The sequence below is a fragment of the Mauremys reevesii genome, linkage group 2 (assembly GCF_016161935.1).
Source record: "Mauremys reevesii isolate NIE-2019 linkage group 2, ASM1616193v1, whole genome shotgun sequence".
NCBI lineage: Eukaryota > Metazoa > Chordata > Testudines > Geoemydidae > Mauremys > Mauremys reevesii.
The window spans coordinates 266,614,671-266,637,100 of NC_052624.1; the positions used below are offsets into that span (position 1 = coordinate 266,614,671).

Genomic DNA, 22,430 nt, shown 5'->3' on the forward strand with positions numbered 1-22,430 from the left:
CTTAATGAAAATTCATGTCCTAAAGTTTTCACTTGTCTGTTTCAGCAGCAAGTAAATTAGGCCACTGCATGGTCATTTTAAAACAATTCCTTCCCATTCCTACCTTTGTCTTTAGGACAGGCACCAGAACTGAGAGCAGACACCAGTCAGAGATATATGGAAGATAGCACTTAGTTATGCTTGATACTGACTAATATATTTATTAGAACACAAGCAGCATCAACAGCAGAAATCTTTGTCCTAAGGCAAAAGAATATCCAGTCCACCAGGAAAACAGATATACTGAAAGCACAGTGTTGGCCAGGAAACAAAGAACTCTACAAGTAATAGTGCGGGCCAGGGCAGGGAAATATAATTGTTTGGCATTAAGGACATTTTATCTTTAGAGTGCTGTACAATGTATCTTTCTCCTCTAACCTCAGGCCACCTCTCCAAACACCCCAGGGAAAAACAACCGAATAAAAATATAATCTCCAAGAGTCCTTATCTAAGCTTTGTTTACCTACATGCATGATTCAGATGCTTGAAGTTGAGGTATGATTTGCATGTTCTGTGTTTTATTTATTTATATATTTATTTTAAAGGAATTAGACAAAGGAAAACATCTACATCCAAAGCTCTGAAAGGACAGAGTCTTTTTTAAGAATGGAAAAACACACATTTTCCATCAGTTCTTTATTTATAACGTAGGCGGAAGCAATCATTACAATGTAGAAGGGAGACCCACAGTTACAGCAATTATTTATACCAGTTTAGAACAAAAAAACTGCACAAGGAGAGGTCAACTCTCAGTACAAACTAGCAACTAAACCACAATAATTTACCATTAGAAACTTTTTATTTTTTAGCTGTGACACTGCTTTTACAATATGCAAAAACACAAACAATAGAACTATCCAAAGTGTTTTGTCACATTCTTTCTACATTGAATTTGGCAACATTTTATATTACATTTACCGAGATTATACTTACGTTTAAGAACTAAACAAGTGAAAAGCTGTACTTCGGTACAGTTACATCCATTTATTTCAAAGGTTTAAATAACACTTTTAACTATTGAGATTATTTCCTAACAGTTTTTGTTTAAGCAAAAACCATCTCAAAGCATCATTTGCACAATGCATCAGCTACTTTATCAAGATTGGTGGGCTCCACCACAGGCACTACTGTTTATAATAATCAGTAATAAGGAGCTTGTTTTTCAAAGAAAGGAAGATTTCATATATTCTAAGAATCATGCCTTTTTGCTTTAAAGCCATAATATAAAAATGTTAAGCAACCACAGCAGTGTAAATATTATATAGAACAGAGTGACTATTCAGTTACAAGAAGTCTCACGTCCAATGCAGTAATGTATTAAAGCATAAGAGGTTATGTAGGCAAGACAAAAGCCAACAGAAATCTGCAGTGTTTTGTGGAAACTAGCCCCTTACATTTTTTTTTGGTGTATTTTAACAGTCACAAACGTACAAGCCTGGTACCTATCTTACTTTTGGGGTTGATGAAGGTAGGCAGGTTGTGCCCTTTTGGACTGTTTGAACAGAACACTTGCGGCACTCCAAGTTCTGCACATTTCTATTGGCTTCAGGAGATGGGTACTGCAGTCATAACTTAATTTTACTTTGAGAAAAAATCCATCTCATCTATAATTCTATCAATAACATTCCAAAAATACATTACCTAGAATACAAAAAAGGGAACAGAGTGGTCTCGGAGAAGTGACATTAAATACAAATCTTTCACCCATCCCCCTATTTTTCAGTATTTAGTAAAAGCCAATCAACTGCCATTTAAAAGACGGTAAGAAAAACAAGCCCCTGAACTGGAAATGAAATATATTTGCAATTTACTAGATCTTAAGCTGGTGACTGCGGTCAAATCATTAAGTGTTTTCTCAAAATATTTGGGCTTTTCAGGGTGCCCAGCCTGCTGGGCTCAATCACTAAAAGGCATTTTGATATATCTAAGAACTCCCTGCTATCATTTTTAAAACGTTTTCACATTTGTAATTGCCTTAAGCCTCTTGAACTTGTTTGAATTCGATGAAAGGGTGAGCGGAATGGAAAGTAATGGAGGACATCGAAGCCTACACAGTTTCAGTCATATGCATGCCACCGGAAGTTGTTGCTGTGCAGACTAGAAGAAATGGGAGGGGACCTAAAGTCTTTAAACACGCTACAGAAACAAACACCGCAATCCAATATGGCTTATTCGGATGCACTTACTGTGAAGCTACTAGCACTTAATCCTACTAGGCTACTCTTGTGCAACAGCATCGGCTATTTTGATGGCATTTCCCTCCCCCAACTATCCCCCAATACTCTACCAATTGCAGGTTTCTTTCTTGCATTATATTGCTTTTATCATCAATTGTTATTCCTGCTTTTCAAACAAACAAAATCATTATACTTAAATGAGTATCTATTCCTTACTGGTTCATTTATACACAGACGTATCATTTTTTAAACCTCACGATTACAAGGTGCTCTACAAAAACCTGCAAAAAAGCCAAATGCCGTAAATCTCCTTGCCAAAGTTAACTACTTAACTTTTTTTTTCCTTATGCGTATTTAAAACTTTACAAAGAGTTATACAAAAGTTAAATGGGATTTGGCACCTTCAGAAAAAATTAAAAGGGGGTCTTAGATCAAAACTGTGCAGAAACAAAATCATTGATATTTACAAATTAAAACAGTAGTGAAAATGTCTGTTACTATGCGCTTTCATCTTGTTTTCCCCTTTATAGTACCTTCAAAACGGTCTATTACTGAGTTTCCTACAAAAGCTTTTGATTATAGATTGGAATGGATAGAGACAAATAAGGTTCCATCACAGTTCATTCTCAGTGACTAGAACTCTGGCAGCACTCTCCTGTCTACAAAATACGAGGCGCCGAGCGATCATTTGTGGTAGTTTTCTTCAGTCTGACACCACGGCGAATGGCGTTCAGCATGTCTTCGCCTTGCGGGGCATCTGCAGGGCTCAGGGCTCCTGGGTCACATTTTGGCTGGCATGGGGGTGCAAGGGTGCTTGCGTTATCCCTTTCGCTTTCTTCTCCCTCGCTTTCAGGGAGTGCTTGTCTCTGCTCATCTGGGGTATTCAGCTTCTGGCTTGGTGGTGGAGGGTTGACAGATGCTTGCCCGCTCCACAAGGAAGAGGGCATACTGGTGACTCCTTGCCCACCGTCGCCTACTGATTCAGACTCAGGACTCTGCTCAGCACATTCTTCCGCCCCACCCAGGATGCCCGGCAGTCCCCCTAGTACATCTGGTACAGTTGGTGTTTTGACAGGAATTACTGGAGTTTTGATTGGAATAGGCCCCCCCCCTATGGTACCTCGTCTGACTGAAGGTTTGGTGGAAGGGGTCCGTCTGATGGTTGCTACACCGGGTGTAACTATTACAGGTCCAAGCGTCGTTGGCAGGCCTGCAGTAGAAGCAGGACGCTTGGCCTGAAACATTCTGCGGTAGGACTGGGTGATGTCACTGTTTCTTGGAATGGTTGAGGATTTGTCAAATTCTTGTTGCTCTGTCTCCTGATCAGCATTCACAGAGAAATAATCATAATCTGAAACTGATGCCAAAGGATACTGTTAGAAACAAGCTGGAGAAAACAGCTGTATCAGGTTAGTGAGTCTAAAGTAAGTGTATAACAGTACTAAGTTTGAAGTCAATATCTATTAATATTTGCAAAAGAGACACTTTAACAGCATGTGCATACACCCAAAAGATGAACAAGTCTAAGATACCACGGCCACAATTTTCAAAGCTAGGTGTCTAAAGTTAAGCGTCTAAGTAGCCTGATTTAAAAGACAAAAGTTAAAAGGTACAGTGACTAAAGTGAAATCAAAGACACCATAATAGAGGCCCAACTTCAATGTATACCCCAAATTAAGAAAAACAGTAAAAGAACTAAAAAGAGCAAATAGAAAGGAGCACAAACACTGCCAACTTAAGTGCAAGAGTGTAATAAGAAAAGCCAAAGAGGAGTTTGAAAAAGATGATAAGAGAAACTAAATGGATTCTTTGCCAGTCTTTCACGGCTGAGGATGTTAGGAGATTCCCAACCCTGAGCTGGCTTTTGTAGGTGACAAATCTGAGGAACTGTCACAGATTGAAGTGTCACTAGAGGAGGTTTTGGAATTAATTGATAAACTCAACATTAACAAGTCACCAGGACCAGATGGCATTCACCCAAGAGTTCTGAAAGAACTCAAATGAACTATTAACCAAGGTTTGTAACCTGTCCTTCAAATTAGTTGAAACAATAGTAAAGAATAAAATTGTCAGACACATAGAAAAACATAAACTCTTGAGCAATAGTCAACATGGTTTCTGTAAAGGGAAATCGTGTCTTACTAATCTATTAGAGTTCTTTGAAGAGGTCAACAAACATGTGGACAAGGGGATCCGGTAGTATAGTGTACTTAGATTTTCCAGAAAGCCCTTTGACAAGGTCCTCAAAAAGCTCTATGTAAATTAAGCTGTCATGGGGATAAAAGGAAGGTCCTTTCATGGACTGAGAACTGTTAAAGGACAGGGAACAAAGGGTAGGAATTAATGGTAAATTCTCAGAATGGAGAGGTCAGTCCTAGGACCAATCCTATTCAATTTATTCATAAATGATCTGGAGAAAGGGGTAAACAGTGAGGTGGCAAAGTTTGCAGATGACACTAAACTACTCAAGATAGTTAAGACCAAAGCAGATTGTGAAGAACTTCAAAAGATCTCACAAAACTAAGTGATTGGGCAACAAAATGGCAAATGAAATTTAATGTGGATAAATGTAAAGTAATGCACATTGGAAAAGCAAACAGGATGTTAGGAATAATTAAAAAGGGATAGAGAATAAGACTGAGAATATATTATTGCAATACTGTGTACAGATGTGGTCTCTCACCTCAAAAAGATATTCTAGCACTAGAAAATATGAGGAAAGATTAAAGAGGCTAGGACTCTTCAGTTTGGAAAAGAGAGAGACTAGGGGGACATGATAGAGGTATATAAAATCATCAGTGATGTTGAGAAAGTGGATAAGGAAAAGTTATTTACTAATTCCCATAATACAAGAACTAGGGGTCACCAAATGAAATTAATAGGCAGCAGGTTTAAAACAAATAAAAGGAAGTTCTTCTAGGAGGTTGTGAAGGCTAGGACTATAACAATGTTTAAAAGAATGGTGTCCCTAGCCTCTGTGAGGATGGAGATGGATGGCAGGAGAGAGATCACTTGATCATTGCCTGTTAGGTTCACCTGGCATTGGCCACTGTCGGTAGACAGATACTGGGCTAGATGGACCTTTGGTCTGACCCGGTACGGCCTTTCTTATGTTCTTATGTTTATTAGAGGTGATAAGCACTTGCATCTCTCACTGAAGTTAATGAGAATTGTGGGTGCTCAGATCACTTACTCAGGTGTCTAACAAATTTGGGTGCCAGCCATAAAGAACCCGACTTTTAAAACCACTGACTACTCTGTCCTGTTAGCCACGTCCCAATATTTTGAATTCGTCAGTGATGATGGAAGTGCAGCCCTGGTCTAAAAGGCAGTTCTAAAAATTGAATTGGGGAGGTGCACATTTGCTGTGTCTCAATGATTTCTGCATCAGATATGCTCGACTTACGGGAAAAGTATTTTCTAATGGCCAGTCCTCCAAACTCAGCCTGAGCGTTGAGCGTTAAGCCTCCTTCTTACACACTAGAAGTCAGAGGTTATGCCAAATTAGACCTTCAGTTATAACTACCCAACCCTTATTACCTTTAATGGACTTACACAGGTGTAACGGATTCAAAATTAGTAAACAATTTTAGTGGTGCACAAAAAATAGAATCCAGCTCACACCCTCTTAGCTGGGTTGCCTCTTCTGAAGCTGAATTAAAAATAAATCCTGAATGCAATTTGTCATGTATCCCCATTCAGCAAATCTATTTTTCAGTTAAAGTTACTACAATTCCCACCTATGTTCAAAAAAGCTCACAGAATGAAGAAACCAGAACTAGACAGCTATTGAGCAAAGTTCATGGATTTGCCATTGGACAATACAGGACCACCCAAAAGGCTACACAGTCAGCGAGACAAATCATGCAGACCATTATTAAATAAAACCCATAAAAGATCAATCAGCTTTACTATAAAACTGGTATGATGCTTAAGATGAAATTCTCCCCTACACAGTTCCTCCAACCTCTGATAAGTCTTTAGTGCAGGCACCACTCCACCGGGGTGAATTTTGCCCTTATTTGTTGTTTAAGGGAGAACAGGCTCAGAAGCTTACAAGATGAAATCTGTTAATATACTGCTCACACTTAAGCCTGAACAAGCCATCAGCATGGTACTGTTAGCTTCGCTCTTCTCCCACCACTAACCAGAAGAGAGCAACATTTCCTGACTTCAAATCCATTAGCAGTGAGAAGTTAGGGGCTGTGATGGCCTTCATTTGGAATGGTCAAGAAGTGCAGCAGCTTAGCTCTGTATACCTTGTGATGGGATAGTGTCCTCCGAACAGCATGGTGTGGTAGTCTGAGTGCTGTAGCCACTGGAGCACTGCAAGGAATCTCTGCTGCTTCTCTGGGTGTCCAGCTGCAGACCTCTTGTCAGAGCTAGAGCTAGCTCCTCGCATGCTTCTATCTCCTCTCCCTGCTAGTTACACACAGGAAAGCAGCTCATTACATTTATGTCTGATTCCATTGAGATAATACTTCCGAGACCACACCAAGTTTGGTCCTGTCACTGTTGTATCCTTTCCCACCTCAACCTGAGTCACCCAAAACCCAACAGGATTATTTCTAAATATTCACCATTTAAAAAAAAGAGAGAAATAAGTGTTTCTTACATCATAGTTCTACAAGAGCCACACTGAACAGTGTATCCTCCGTTGAAGCATATTTATGAATTCCAAAGATTATGCCCATGCCTTAACCATTCTGGCTTTATAAAAAGGGTTGTGCCCACAGAAGGCACTTGAACTAAAATGTTTGCAAGAGCTAACAAATACATCCCCTCTGCACTGAGCTCCTTAGTAAAAATTAGAGCATCACCCTTGTGGTAGCTGACACAGTCATACTCCGAGGTCTCTGGGCCTCCTCAGCGGGCACAGATGGTCCACTTGGGGCTCCTCCATTAGGGTCTGGTTCACGTTTCTCTTTGCGGCGTTGCAAGGTGTTCACCATAGGCTGATCATATGGACCTGGTTTAGCCCAATCCTAAGGAAACGTTTCCATTAGTAAACATACGGTCTATGTGGAAATACAACCATTCCTATTATAGAACAATACCAACATAGCAGCAGATTAGGTGTCAAATGTGGGTGCAATATTGAAAAAAGTGAAATAAAATACTTAATTCTCATGATATTTATAAAAAAGTTCATGATATAAACCCATCTCTTCTAATCTTCCTTTAAACAAGGTACCTAAAATACCTTAATTCTCTCCAGGTAAAACTCAGTTGCATTTAAAGCCTAAATTTTCAGAAGTACAGAGGCAAAATTTATGTCATTACCACAAATGAGCAATTGCAATGCATGTGCAAATGGCCAGTTAGCCATCTAAAAATTCACCTGCATGTGCAATAGCAGAAACTGCATACATCACATTATGGCTGCAGTGTTCTGAAAATCTGGTCTTAAACAGATCTAAATATCCCATTAAAAGCGTACATTTATTCTGAGTATTTTCTTTTAAAGCTACATATTAGCGGAAATCTAGGTTTTAGTTAAGAGCTATATTGAGGAGGGCTAACTTCACTTTGCATACTGATGATGCTGAATCCACTAAGGAGGCAACTTTTCAAGCTATTGGGAATATATGCACTTATGGCTCTATTAAGCAGTGAAAATTCTGTGGATACATAGAAACTATACAACATGCACTAGGAAAAGTGTTCAGCAGAGAAATTTGGTGGGACTACAAATTCACTGATGATCAGATCCAGAGGGGCTACTTACCAAATGATAATGCTCAATTAATTGTAAAGAGTTCTTCTCTAATCAGTACATGAAATCCTCTCTCTATTCTTTTCCATAAGCGAACTGCCAGAACTTTAAGACTACATGGCCTATTTCTTGTAGCAGCCTGGCTGCTAATCAGCCTCTTCTCTACCCTCTTCATGTCAACGGAGGACTCACAGAAGATACCCAAGCCCAGAGGTGGTCATTACAGTCCTCCATATAGGGCTTTCAGAGGGAGGTAGCTCTACAGACTCCAAGTTGCAGAGGGTGGGGTAGAACTGGAAGCCTGTATGTAGCATTCTACAGCTGCAGTACATATCCCAAGTCTCGATTTAATTTATAAAGAGTCCCATTTAAAAAAGCTGCAATCTTGTAACAAATCCATAGCCACCCAGGAACTTCACAGCTGTCTGCATGATGCACACCATGGCTCCTTGGAGCTTCAAGGGGACAGAACTCAGATTCTCCTTGTCCAAAACCACAGGCCTACTCCTCCCATTGAGCTAAATGAGAATCTCTGAAAGCTCTGGGCAGTATTGGGCCTATGACACAATGGAACAGTTCTGATTCCATCCACTAAAAGACAGGGGTATTCTCTAGTAGTTCATTACAATAGCTAAAGCAACACGTGCACATTGTTAATCAATTTAAAAAACATCCACTAAGTGAACTAGATGCCAACCCTACATTTGCCTCTTCGGGCATAAGTTTGGTGGGGTGCTAAGCAACTTGTGGAAGTCCTACTACCTGCTGAACAGAACCCAGAATGCCCACAAAGGAACAACCCCCTCTCTTTCTAAGGCCAACCCTGTCTATTTTTAAAGGTAACTATTTTACAAACGTTAGACTGTTCATGGTCATGCGGAAATACTGATTTAGTTCTTTGTACATTTATAATTGGATTGTGGTAAATATTCGGCATGTAAAGTCCACTTTAGAATGGTACTAAATAGAGCAAATCAACTGGTAATTAAGTGGGATTTGAAAGGCAAGGACTGCAGTGAGTATCGAAAGGCATGGAGAGGAGAGCATTGCTGCAAAAAAAGAAACACAAACCTTCCAGCTAGGGATCTTAGATGATGATGATAACATGCCTGGCCCAATGGTGTAATAATGACCGCGGTCTGGAAGGAGGGTTGAGGAAGCCCGAGTCCATGTGCGGGAGACAGGCGGGAAATGAGGGAAAGGACCTGCACCAACTGAAGCTAGGTAGGGGTCACTTGATAAACTACAGTGATAAAACCCATTAGACAACTGGAAACAAAACAAAACAAAACAAACAAAAAATAAATTAATATAAACAAGATGAGTATGGAAATATACGGTGACTGATGTGCTCTGGGAAGAAAGTATCTTAATTTTAAAGCAAAAAAACTGAGAACTGCTACAAATTAACAACTAATTAAAAAACAGATCTAATATTTGCTCCTGAAGTGTGCCTGCTTGAAAATTGTTATTTGAATTAACAAATTTCAGAGGACAATCCAGAAATCATTTTCTTTGGGCTGAGCAGCTTTGCCTGGTCTCTCCTGGAGATTGTATTTAAAAAAAAAAAAAAGAGACTCGACAATTTATTGATGATGCAGCTCTGGACATGGAAACTAAACATTTCCAAAGCTGAAAACGTTCATGTCAGCTTTATCATATGCAATAAAACGGAGAGAGGAAAGTGTGCAGCCTCCGAAAATGACATGTACCAGCAGCATAATGACCAGGGAAGGAAGGAAAAAATGGCTGGATGAGAATGGATACTGATATCACTGGCTCCCCTAGATTTAGGGTTTATCCAAAATTTATTCTACTGTGGTGGGTTTTTTTGCATACCTGGGTTTCTCAGAGCTTAATGCATAATACATAATTTGGAGAAAAAACATGGACAGTGAAACCTGAACAAGAGGCCACTCATATTAGGCAACTACTCTCTGTAGACAACTTCCCACAGTGCCCCCAAGCACAGAGTGTACAGATTGGCTGCACCATTGTTAGAAAACCATCTCTTAAAACACCAATTTATAGGTCTCCCAACTGGCAGTTCAGACAAGTGTCACTGTAGTTTATTCATGTATTCATTTGTTAAGGGAGTGTGTAACAGTTCCTTTTCTCATCTTCACAGGGAAGGGTCTTAGCTCCATGTCCCATGCATGCTGTTATTCAACGTCTGGGCTTGGCTAATGAGCCAGAAGATTTGTATGTCTGAGATGAAATTTTTCACCTTATCTGTGGAGGCCCAAGCCCCCATGGTGGAGCCTGAGCTGACTGAGGTGGGGGAACTGCACTCGCTCACTGACTGGCAGGTTTCAGAAGCTTCTGAAGAGGCAGAGCTGGACGAATTCTGCAGCGTGAACAGCACCACAACGTAAGGAAAGGAAAAAACAAGCCACCAACAAAGGAAAACAAAAAGCACGCACATACAGACGGACACACAGGAGAAGGGGAAGGATGAGAAAAGCAGAGGGTTAGGGATTAAATCAATCATTAAATACTGCTCAAATCCACCACTAGTGATCAGTAAAGGTACAGAAGAAACAAAAGAAACTAATTCCTTAATGCAAGGACTAGCTTCACAGACTGACGGACCTCTTGGTTCTCTCACCCCCACTGCTTTCTGTGCCACTGCACCTCAGGGGCCAGATGCCCTCAGATGCTGAGGGCCCTCCTGTATAGTCAATGGAAGTTGAGGGAACTCAGCTCATCAAATGTCTGGGTTCTATATGAATTTAACTATTTAATATCAAAGGCAGATTATATCATGAGCTCCGTTTCCTAGTGGAAGCTGTCTAGACGCAACATGTGTCTGCAAAACAGCAAACACCCCTTGTGCACACAAATTCTGTTTTTTGCAGATGCAAATGTGCGTGTGCAAAGCTTGGTTGAGTTTGGACATTAGGGAACAGCGTACAGTCCGCCTTTCCCTCTTTGGAACCCTTCCCTGTGAGACCAGTTTGACTATGAAATCCCTTCACAATTATGAACATACCTATTGGGTGACCTTAAAGCTCAATTCACCCCTTTAACTATTTCATCACAGTAAGTATTTTTTTTTAAAAGCCTGGAATGACTGTGGTTACCCTTCAGAGAGTGCACTCACTACAGATCTAAAAATCACCTCTTCTATGAAAGAGATTAAAGCTAACACAACACTAACATAGCAATCTAAACAGTGCTTTGCACAGCAACAAATGCCATTTCTCAGGGTTATATTGTATTCTATGTAGCCTACTACCTTGTCTGTTAGATGTTGACTCTTGGTGTCAGAGAGTGTTCTTCAATAACCTTTCAATGCTTATGGGCATTCCATCGAAAATATACAATATTTTGTATTTTGAGCCATTGTACCATGTTTTTAGATTAGATGGAACTTTCCACCTTTCGACCTATACAAGATCCATATCCATTTCAATCTGCCTGCACCCTTATTTTGCTATATTTTCAATTCATGTACTGTGTTGCTGCTTAAAAACAAATAATAAACTTTTCTTAGGACACCATACCAAGGAAGACAAAATCCTACTGACGGTCCTGATCCAGAACCTACTGAAACCAATGGGAGTCTTTCCACTGACTTCAATAACTCAATTGGGTCACACTCATAGTGACTGGAAATCACTCACTTGGATTTTTCCACTGGCAGCAGAAAGTCTATGCAGTGACTTCTGATGGTCTGTTAATAACACAACCCAACTGGATTTTTTACATTTGAAGAAACTCAGGAGAAGCTAATACTTGATGGTGGTTCACAGAGATTTATAGTTCCTGTAGGACCCCTACTAAATATTACAGTTGGTCCATGGGATGATTGTGTCAATTCTGAAGTAACAAACTGATATTTTATGAACCATTAAGAAAGGAAGAGCTCCTGGCATGACCAAAATGATGCTTGGTCCGGTCAGTTAATGTCTTCCAAGCCAGTTTATTATCCAAGGAAAGTTAGTTTATCCACATACCAGAACTTTCTGCGAGTCAATTAATGTAGTACTTTATTGAATGCTTTTTGAATATCTAGGTATCAAAGTATATCCTGCATTTTAGCTGTATGATCTTTGAGACAGAGGCTGCATCTTTCTCTGTATTTGGCAAGCACTTAACACACTTGGGGTGCTACTAGTCATAATCATTTGTGCAGTCTGCCATATAAACAACAACTGATAAACTCCAACAATTAATTAAGCATAACAGACCTCCAGGCCCTTTACACCCAGATGATCCTACTAGTTTCTCTAACAGATGTAGTAAAGTTTCCTAATCCATATATTTTAACTTGGTATTAAAAACAAACACACATCGACTGTCAGTTAGTGAAACTGTTACTAATTTCAGTCAGAGTTTTATATATTTTTTTAAAGATTTGTAGAAGTTACCTGCACTTCATAATTTACGTAGAAAAAAAGGATTTTTTTCAAAAATATTTCCACTGTGAACTGTACTAACTTCTTCCCTACTATCTGATGCAACAGGATCTCCTCATCAGTGGACTCCCATCAGCTTCCTGATTTGTACATGCAGAAGCGAGTTAAAACAAGCCTGCCACATATTTCTGACCTAGTTTCCCTTTTTAGAGATTACCCATTTTTCTTTATTGTCTCTGGAAAGATATTTTAAGAATCCTTTATTGTTAGTCAAACTGTCTTTTGCAATTTGAGATCAGAATTTATTTTGCTCTAATTGTCCTTTCAACGTAGTCTATTTACTTTTCTAATACCATTACCTAGTTTTCATCCTCATCAGGTTGTTTTAAAAGCCTTTTTCATTGTGTCTTGTGCCTTTACAATGGCTTTTGCTGTCCTTTTGTCATGATTAGAGTTAAAACAGAATTTATTCCATGTGCAGTCTCTCCAACTGTGTAATTACTGTCCACTTTCCTGCAGTACATTTCTTACATTATACTAAACAAGGCATTTACATGTTCACTCAAAGTCAAAGGCATCATTTTATTATTATCCTGATAACTCAAATATAATTACTAGGGCTGTCAAGCGATTAAACAAATTAATCATGATTAATCGCGCTGTTAACAACAATAGAATACCATTTATTTTAAATATTTTTGGATGTTTTCTACATTTTCAAATATATTGATTTCAATTACAAACACAGTGTACAGTGTTCACTCTATATTTATTTTTTATTACAAATATACAAAAAAATTGTATTTTTCAATTCACCTCATATAAGTACTGTAGTGCAATCTCTTTACCATGAAAGTTGAACTTACAAATGTAGAATTATGTACAAAAAAAACCTTCATTCAAAAATAAAACAATGTAAAACTTTAGCGCCTACAAGTCCACGCAGTCCTACTTCTTGGTCAGCCTATCACTCAGACAAACAAGTTTGTTTACATTTACAGGCGATAATGCTGCCTGCGTCTTGTTTACAATGTCACCTGAAAGTGAGAACAGGGATTTGCATGGCACTGTTGTAGTTGGCATTGCAAGATATTTACTTGCCAGATGCGCTAAAGATTCGTATGTCCCTTCATGTTGCAATCACCATTCCAGAGGACGTGTCCAGGCTGATGATGGGTTCTGCTTGATAATGATCCAAAGCAATGTAGACTGATGCATTTTCATTTTCATCATTTGAGTCAGATAACCCCAGTAGAAGGCTGATTTTCCTTTTTTGGTGGTTTGGGTTCTGTAGTTTCCGAATCAGAGTGCTGCTCTTTTAAGACTTCTAAAAGCATGCTCCACACCTCATCCCTCTCAGATTTTGGAAGGCACTTCAGATTCTTAAACCTCTAGTGCTGTAGCTATTTTAAAAAATCTCACATCGGTACCTTCTTTGCGTTTTGTCAAATCTGGTGTAAAAGTGTTCTTAAAACGAACATGTGCTGGGTCATCATCCGAGACTGCTATACCATGAAATATATGCAGAATGCAGGTAAAACTGAGCAGGAGACATACAATTCTCCCCCAAAGGAGTACAGTCACAAATTTAATTGATGCATTATTTTTTTAATGAGCATCATCAGCATAGAAGCATGTCCTCTGGAATGGTGGCCAAAGCATGAAGGAGCATACAAATGTTTAGCATATCTGGCATGTAAATACCTTGCAACGCTGGCTACAAAAGTGCCATGTGAATGTCTGTTCTCACTTTCAGGTGACACTGTAAATTAGAAACAAGCAGCAGTATCACCTGTCAATGTAAACAAACTTGTTTGTCTTAGTGATTGGCTGAACGAGAAGTAGCACTGAGTGGACTTGTAGGCTCTAAAGTTTTACACAGTTTTGTTTTTGAGTGCAGTTATGTAACCACAAAAAATCTGCATTTGTAAGTTACACTTCCATGATAAAGAGATTGCACTTCCCTACTTGTATGAGGTGAACAGAAAAATACTGTTTCTTTTGTTTATCATTTTTACAGTGCATTTATTTGTAATAAAAATAATAATATAAAGTGAGCATTGTGCACTTTTTATTCTGTGTTGTAACTGAAATCAATATTGAAAATGGAGAAAAACATCCAAAAATATTTAATAAATTTCAATTGGTATTCTATTGTTATAAGTGCGACTAATCATGATTAATTTTTTTTTAGTTAACCACATGAGTTAACTGTGATTAATTGACAGCCCTAATAATTACCACATCAGTTGATCCTAGATACTCCCAAACCTGGGCCTCTCTATTGTACTAGGCTATGGTTAGCTTCAACAGGACCTCTGTCATGTAAAGCGTGCACCAAAGAGATGGTATGTGCTGTCTCTACCAGCATATTCCCCTCCTTAGTTTTATGGAGTCCCTCAAAACAAGACTAAGGCAATTCCAACCCAACTTGATCTAAGTCTGGCCTTTTAAATAACTATCAACTGCAAAAGACAGACCTGATCTGTGTTCTTCAATTGCTCAGTAATATCCAACTATCACTTCAATATACTGAAAAGCAATCGTCACTTTGCTAGATGCTCACTGATAGATTAGTAAAATCTGTATCCTTGTTTAAAACCCTAGGTATCCCTCATTTTCAGCTAATTTAGTAAAAAAAAAAAACAACAACCCTGATTTATTGTTAAACCACTAGTTATATACTTTTCTAAAACTTTGGTTTACACTTCTACTCTTCTCCTACAGCCCTCGTGGAAGATACATGACCTTGGAATTTATGCACGGTCCCTTTCTATACTCTTTTCACCCATCCCCAAAACAAAAATAGATGTTTTGCTGCCTTACACAACATGGTGTTAATACATGGAGCTAACAGAAATCACCAGAGCAGGGCAATCAATGCTGCATGTACAGCTTTTGTCATTCTAAAACTCCCTTTTCTGCTTCCCAAAATGTTACTGTTGGAAATGACATCTGGGTTTCAAAAGCAACATTTAGCAAACAGTACCTGTGCTTTCTTCTCATATGAACATGGAAGCACAATACAAGAATGAAAGTCTGGCCATTAGTTGGAGACACACAACATGAAATATCCTGTATGTTAAACAGCCATTTAATAAATTTATTGTCACAAATTTGTCAGCACAACATGCACATTTTAATTAGTGCTGCACATACAAAGCAAGCCACTTAAGCAAAAAATGACGCTGCCAGGCAATGATCTGTTACCTTTCCCTCAAGGTAAAGGTAGACAGAACTTGGGACATGTTGAGGACATACCTATGCATCATACCAAGATACTACAGTTGGCAAGTCAACTCTTTTGTTCAAGAGCAAGGAAGGGATAGCTCAGTGGTTTGAGCACTGGCCTGCTAAACCCAGGGTTGTGAGTTCAATCCTTGAGGGGGCCATTTGGGGAACTGGGGTAAAAATCTGGGGATTGGTCCTGCTTTGAGCAGGGTGTTGGACTAGATGACCTCCTGAGGTCTCTTCCAACCCTAATATTCTATGATTCTAATGTAAAATAGCTGAATTCCCAGTTACTAATTTACTACCACTATTCAGGAGCTACAGTGGTATTAGGGTTGCTTTGTGATTTCATATGTAGCTTCAGAAATGAACTAAAATAATACTTGGGCCAGATCCTCAACTGGTTTAAATCGGCATAACTCCATTGGCTTCAATGAAGCTAGATCGACTTACACAGTGAGGGTCTGTCCCCTGATTTAAGAAGATGCAAAGAGAATTTGTATGAGATGGTGCTGATGCTTCCCATACTCAAATGACCTTAACAGGAAAAATCTTTGCCTGCAAAAATACTCGCCAGTACCATACTGCAACTCATCACACTTTTACCCAAACGTGCTGGATGTTATGGAAAGGTAAGGGGATACCAACAGGTTAAATCCATATATTTTAAAGTTAACTTTCTTACCTTTTTACTAATCCAGTTTTCATTTTTGATCATTCATGTTGCATTTACTTTTTTGCATTTCACTTGGCTTAGCCTTAGATCATCAAAATAGAGCAGTCAATTAACTTGTCTATATGCAGTTCCTAATCAATTTCACTTTCAGGATCTCATCCATATGAAAAATGCTGCAATGTCTGAGCTTCAACACTGCAGAGGATATACTTATTTGAAAACCAAATGTTTTCATTAAAATAAAAATATGGAAATATTTGTGTTTATGGTCCATTTATGAGACTATATTCTGGACCTAAATTAACCTGAGAGCGTTCTACTACATATCCTACAGTTTTATTTCTAGTGCTACTTATCAAATACTCAGCAAGAAACAAGGGACCTGATGCACCAGGCGTATTGATGACAGATGTGTCTCCACTGATTGGTTTCAAACTCTCCATTTCCTGCTTTAGCTGGAAGTCATAGTTTTAGTGCATACAAACTCACCTAGCTTTTACCAGATGAAAAAGATTACCGTATATACTCGTTCATTAGCCTGTTCATTTATAAGCCGACCCCCCAAGACGGTTGGGTAAAAATAGCAAAAACCGTATGACCTTTCATAAGCCAACTCTGTATTTCAGGGGTTGGCAAACTTTGGCTCCTGGCCGTCAGGGTAAGCCACTGGTGGGTCGGGATGTTTTGTTTACCTGGAGCGTCTGAAGGCATGGAGCCCCTCAGTTCCCTGTGGTTGCGGTTCGCAGTTCCCAGCCAATGGGAGTTGACTGGGAACGGTGACCTGCGGCCACAGGGAACTGAGGGGGCTCCATGTCTTCAGACGCTCCAGGTAAACAAAATGACAATGTATTAGATATTCAATTCAATGATTCCATAGAGTTTAAAATCATCAAATTTTGGGGTAGACCCGTTTATAAGCCGACCCCCACTCTTTGATGCGTCACTTTTTTACCAAAAATATTCGGCTTATGAATGAGTATATACGGTAAGTTTGTATTTATTAAACTAAAAACCTTCATTAAAGAGGCACTAAGGGCATCTCTTCTTCCAGTGACCTGTGGGCTACTAAGCAACAAACACAAATCTTAACAAAAGATGACAAAGGCCTACTCAGTGGGATGTCTACACTTGAGTTGGGGATATAATTCCCAGCTCGAGGAGACACGCTCATGCCAGAGCTACACCCCCAGCTTGAAGTACAGACATACCCCCAGTGTCGTGATGTTGAGCTTTGGGGAGGGATTGAGTATGTAAAATGGCAAAAAGCCTTAATGAGAGCACAGAAAAAAACCCTGCACTTAAAGGGTGATTTGAAGAAACTATGCAAAATTCAGCTGCTGAAAACGAGATGCCAGTCAGCCACAGAAACCCCATCTGCATATTTCACCAAGGTTTTGTAGGATGCTTGATTTGACCATAAACAGAACAGCAACTCAGTTTGACACAGACATGTATAGAATGTGCTGTCTGATTTAAAAAGACCAGGAAAAAAGCAAGAGGTGAACTTCTGACCCCACTGATGTCAACAGCAAAACTCCCATTGGCTTAAGTGGACTGGGATTTCACCCAACATCTTTAGGTTAATAGGCATGTCTTAGAAGTAGTATATATTTTTTTTAAAGTTTATATTATTTTAGTACTTCTGCAGGGTGCTGGATTGGCAGCCCTAGCGAATGAGGTTATCCATGGAGAAGGTTACCACCACAAAAGGTAGAGCAACTAAGTTTCCCATGATGCCAGCCAATGCTACTTAACACTGCCCTGGAAGTGGGCCATTTCTCAGAGGTCAAAGGGGAATGTAGTCTTATGTGTATTTAGTCCTTGGCCTCTTTGCCTAAACTACCAGCAAGCGCACCAGGGTTAATACGAATTATAAGGCTACTGTGGCATGGATGTCTGATCACTGGGAAACTGAACTGAGATGTCTTAATGCAACAGCCATTAGATGTTAACTTGCAGTCACTGCTGACCTAGATAGGATATGAACAAGTGATCTGGGTGAGTGAAGTTCAAGTGGAAATTAATTCCCTCATTTAAAAGTGTTCAACTTGATGCCCATGATACCCAATAATCACGTACTCTTTCCTCTTGACTCCATAGATTGTCTGTGCATTACCGTACACTACTCACTCAGATTTGTGTTTTTTCACTTGCACATACCTGGTTAGGGGCTTCGGGTGGCATAGGGGATGGCGATTTGGACTGGAAAGCATCCTGGGACATGAATCCAGAATCGTGGGACGACACGCTGGACAGTCTCATGGGCGCCTGCTGAGGCAGATTGGAGCTGCGATAGCGATAGTGTGAGCTAGGTGAGTGAGAGTGTGAGCCACTCGACCGGGAATCACTACTGTTAACGCTGTTCAGACTGCTGTGAGAGACAAAAGGAAAAGAGAAAGGAAAGGGGAGAGGGAAAGACAAGAGGGAGGAATGGGAAGAGACCAATACAGTACAATTAACACTCTACAAGTCTAGCAACAGGCAGCATAAACCAGAAAAGAAATGTGGATAAACAATTGGTAAAAATCATAAGAAGCTGCAAATATCCTTAGTGATCAGAGAGGGAAAATGGCATTCTGCATTACTGTGTGTTCTGTGCTCATTAGGGGCCGGAGTCTGACACACTTACTCACACTGCGTAGTAAGGGTAGCACAATCTGGCCCTAAGGAATTTATTTCCCCAGTTTGGGGAGACAGTAGAACACTCTCTCACTCACTCTCTCTCTCTGGGCTTTTACAGGGTACCAGTCACCACAGTCACTAAGCATGAACAATCCATTACTGTTCCTATCTGATGGTCAGCAGAGGGAGTCTAGTTTAATATTACCGGCTCAGATATGTTAAATTCAATGTAATGGGCCACATTGTTAAGGTAGTGTTGAGTAACACGTCTGCAAAGTTTAAACGCACATCCAACAGCCTGCATCTGACTGCACAAAGAGGGTAAGTGGGCAGACAAACAGGTGCAGTTTTTGGAAGTGGCTTTGAAAAATGCAAACTTATCTTGAGTTCTCTAGATCTATAGCAGATTTCACTGTATATAAAAAATTTCTGCTGATAAACTGCAAACTGAAAGCACGTCAGTTAAAGCTATACTGAGGGTATTTATCAAATGTTAGTGAGCACAGAGAGGAAAGAGAATTAAAGATCCCGGCTAATAATTGTGAAAAAGGCATAAATATTACTGACTTCTGAATAACCCAAAAGAGACTGTTTTCAAAAAATGCCAATAAATCTATGTTGCATCGATTATTTACCAGCCACACAGGGATATTTTTAAAGAGTTTCCTTTTGCCTCTTAAGATAACGTACTAATGGCACTAGTAGCACTCCCCCATGCTCAGACTGGTAAGCTCTCCCCTAATGGTATAAAGGAAACAGAAAAGGTACCCACCCAGCTGTATGCTGATTTGACGTGTATAACACCATTTTTCTATTTAAAAATTGCATGTTAAAGTGTGTGCTTGGGACAAAGGTAGGAAGGGCCGTGTTGCTTGAACCAGACACACAAAAGTCTGCTGCTACACGATCTTATCACTTGAGAAAATAAAAAGCTGGCTAGGAATAGACAATGTATTTTCAGCCATTTTCTTTTACAGTTTCAGGATATTGCATCTTTAAGCCTGTGCTCACTGCTGTAAATATTATATATATTATATATAATTTTATATATACATATATACAATATATATGCATGCAGAGACAGCTAGATACATACATGAAGAAGTGCAATTTTGCTAGATCTGCCATGCTATAGGCTAAATTCAGCTCACACAAAGGAGCTTACGATCCATTTGATTCGTAAGGTAAACCAAAAAGGTAAGAGTATTACAGGCTACAAAGGTATTAGAGCAGGATACACAATAGTTAATTCATCCTTAAAAAAAAAAGGGGGGGTAGTTAATTATTTAGACACCAAGGCACAGGGGCAACATGCTGATAAACTGTTTTACTGAAAGAAAACAGTTTTACAGAGAAAGGACAGGGTCCAACTATTCCAAAATACACTTTAGGACAGAATTAGACAGCATTAAACAGTCTTGTATTTCACAGCAAATCATCTCCATTTAACAGACTGAAAAAGTAATTGACTAGTATATTCTTCACTTTCATATAATTTAACCTAGTAGTGAATTACAGCTACTGCATGATCATTTCTTTATCTAAATCATCATAATATGAAGTAAGCATGATCAAAAAGGGCAACTATGAGTGAACAATTCAGAGCTAAATTGGTTAGTAGGATTTGCTCTTTCATTGGCAATGCACTAAGCGTATCTTCAGCTGTCAGTCTCCTTGCAGTCTGTTATTTAATAGTGACCCTCATTTTTCATGTTCTGTCACATACTTAAGTGGATAGTGACTACTAGGGATTGATATCTCATTATTAAAACAAAATACAGACACACATTTGCAAAAGAGCATGGGCACTATTTTCCCAACAATAGATTAAAATGACATTTCACCAATCTGCTTACCTGCAAACGCTAGATTTTCTGGACATGGTGGTACTGGGGGAGGATGGAGGAGTTTGATATGACCAGCTGTAATCAGAACCTTTCAAATCTAGAATCACCTGGTGAAACAGAATTGATCATGTAAAATGATGTTAAAAAAGCCATTTTCCCTCTCAAGAAAATACCCCAAACTTGCAAAAAGTTGTTCATTGTTAGAGGAATTTTCACTACAAATCTAGTGATATTCTTCTATTGATTTACACTTTCTGATCACCAAATTCATGCTGTCTATTTTTTTCATATTTAGCTCTGGATGGATGATGAGCACAGACTAGTCAGCTTCATTTTTGGGTTCTGGCACACTAAAGCAATGTCCCAGTATTTGAGTTACTAACATGAAAGGGAAAGTTTAGATTTATACAAAAATATTTTTAAAAAAAGATTTCACTTATTTACATGTAGTAATTAAAAAAAAATATATCAACCCTCAGGCCATGATCCTGCAAGCAGGATATATGAGAACAGACTCATTAAATTAAATGGATCCAATTCTCACTTACACTGCTGGATCAGTGTAAAGGAGTCAGAGTGAATAAGAACTGGACTCAATAAGACTACGCAAGTGTTTGTGGGATAAGGGCTTAAATTCTAAAACTAGGTTAGTTGATAGTATACCTTAAAGGAAAGTCATGAACTCAAATAACAGAATGCCAGGAATTATCTATCCAGAGCAGTGCTGCTGTTGTCCAAGATGTTCAAAGGTACCTTACGGGAGTCAAGCACCCAAATCCATAGAGTTTCCATGGGAGCTGGGCACCTAAATCCCTTAGCCTTTTTTGAAATGTCCAGCCTAAAATGTTACCATAACTACTTTAAGATTTGTTCCTGCATTTGTTTTTACAATTCTATACATGCATTTAACAGATACTTTTAAAGGTTCAAAAGAACATTTATACCAGTTTTTAGTTTGTAATTGCCAAACAAAGGTGGTAAAGGGTGGTGGAAACTTCTCCCTGAGCAGCCTAATTCTAATTGTAGCCAGCAGCAAAGTTACAGTGGGGCCCCACGACAGAAAAAAAAGCCATTTCCCTTTGAAAGAGTCCCCTAACTCTGCAGCTGCACTATGTTATTTTCCAGCACCAAATGGTGAAACTGATTTATAAACAGCGTTTTCCACTCAGTCCTTTTGGAAGCACAGTTGGTTGTTTCTTAGCTACATTCAAAATGACATTTTGTGTTGGTCTGCTCAAGATTTCAGGAGACAGTTGATTTACTTGATTTATCAAGTTGGAAACACTGTATATATTAAAAAGTGAAAAAGTTATCTTCCTGCACCTAGGCACCTACAAAAATATACTCAAGTATTTTTTACCACTTGGAGTTAGTAAAAATTTCTAATAAGCAGCCCCCCCTGCATCCGTGTAACACTGCCTTCTCTAGGGAAGAAGAACTAACCTGTTCACTTGATGATGGCAATTTGTGAGGATCCATAGTGAGGTTTTTCAGGTCATCTGATATGGTTTGTAGATGTGTTATTTCTCCTAGCATTGATATTTCTTCTTCCTGAAGAGATTAAAAACATAACAGTAAGTCTCACCATCCTCTTGGATTTTAAAAATTGCCATATATAGACCATGATGTGTAACCTTTATCACTCCTCCTCCTGGATACAACTATGTCAAACAATCAGTTACGTGCTCATGTCTTTGTCCATGAGATTATTATTTCCCATGGAAAAGGGCTGGAAAGTTCAATCTATAGTGCTTAAGAACT

The 22,430-nt window shown here is 39.1% G+C and overlaps 1 protein-coding gene and 1 long non-coding RNA gene across 20 annotated transcripts in view; one reads left to right on the top strand and one right to left on the bottom strand.

Moving 5' to 3' along the window:
- Positions 1–2,358: 2,358 nt before the first annotated feature.
- Positions 2,359–22,430, bottom strand: part of MTSS1 (MTSS I-BAR domain containing 1) — a 176,106-nt gene continuing 156,034 nt past the window's right edge. For 6 of the 19 annotated variants that reach the window (XM_039522477.1, XM_039522476.1, XM_039522480.1 and 3 more), the window contains 8 exons: positions 22,113–22,220; positions 20,679–20,776; positions 18,361–18,571; positions 10,160–10,279; positions 9,004–9,201; positions 7,037–7,201; positions 6,476–6,638; positions 2,359–3,573 (listed from right to left, as the gene is read on the bottom strand). In XM_039522477.1, coding sequence (XP_039378411.1) covers positions 2,876–3,573; positions 6,476–6,638; positions 7,037–7,201; positions 9,004–9,201; positions 10,160–10,279; positions 18,361–18,571; positions 20,679–20,776; positions 22,113–22,220 — 1,761 coding nt within the window. In that variant the 3' untranslated portion in view covers positions 2,359–2,875. The remainder of the gene's footprint in view (positions 3,574–6,475; positions 6,639–7,036; positions 7,202–9,003; positions 9,202–10,159; positions 10,280–18,360; positions 18,572–20,678; positions 20,777–22,112; positions 22,221–22,430) is intronic. The other 13 variants (XM_039522490.1, XM_039522488.1, XM_039522489.1 and 10 more) reach the window with 9 other exon arrangements.
- LOC120397052 lies at positions 3,547–10,177 on the top strand. The gene is made up of 3 exons (XR_005593644.1): positions 3,547–3,625; positions 8,025–8,258; positions 10,061–10,177. It is a non-coding gene; the product is annotated as an uncharacterized LOC120397052 (long non-coding RNA).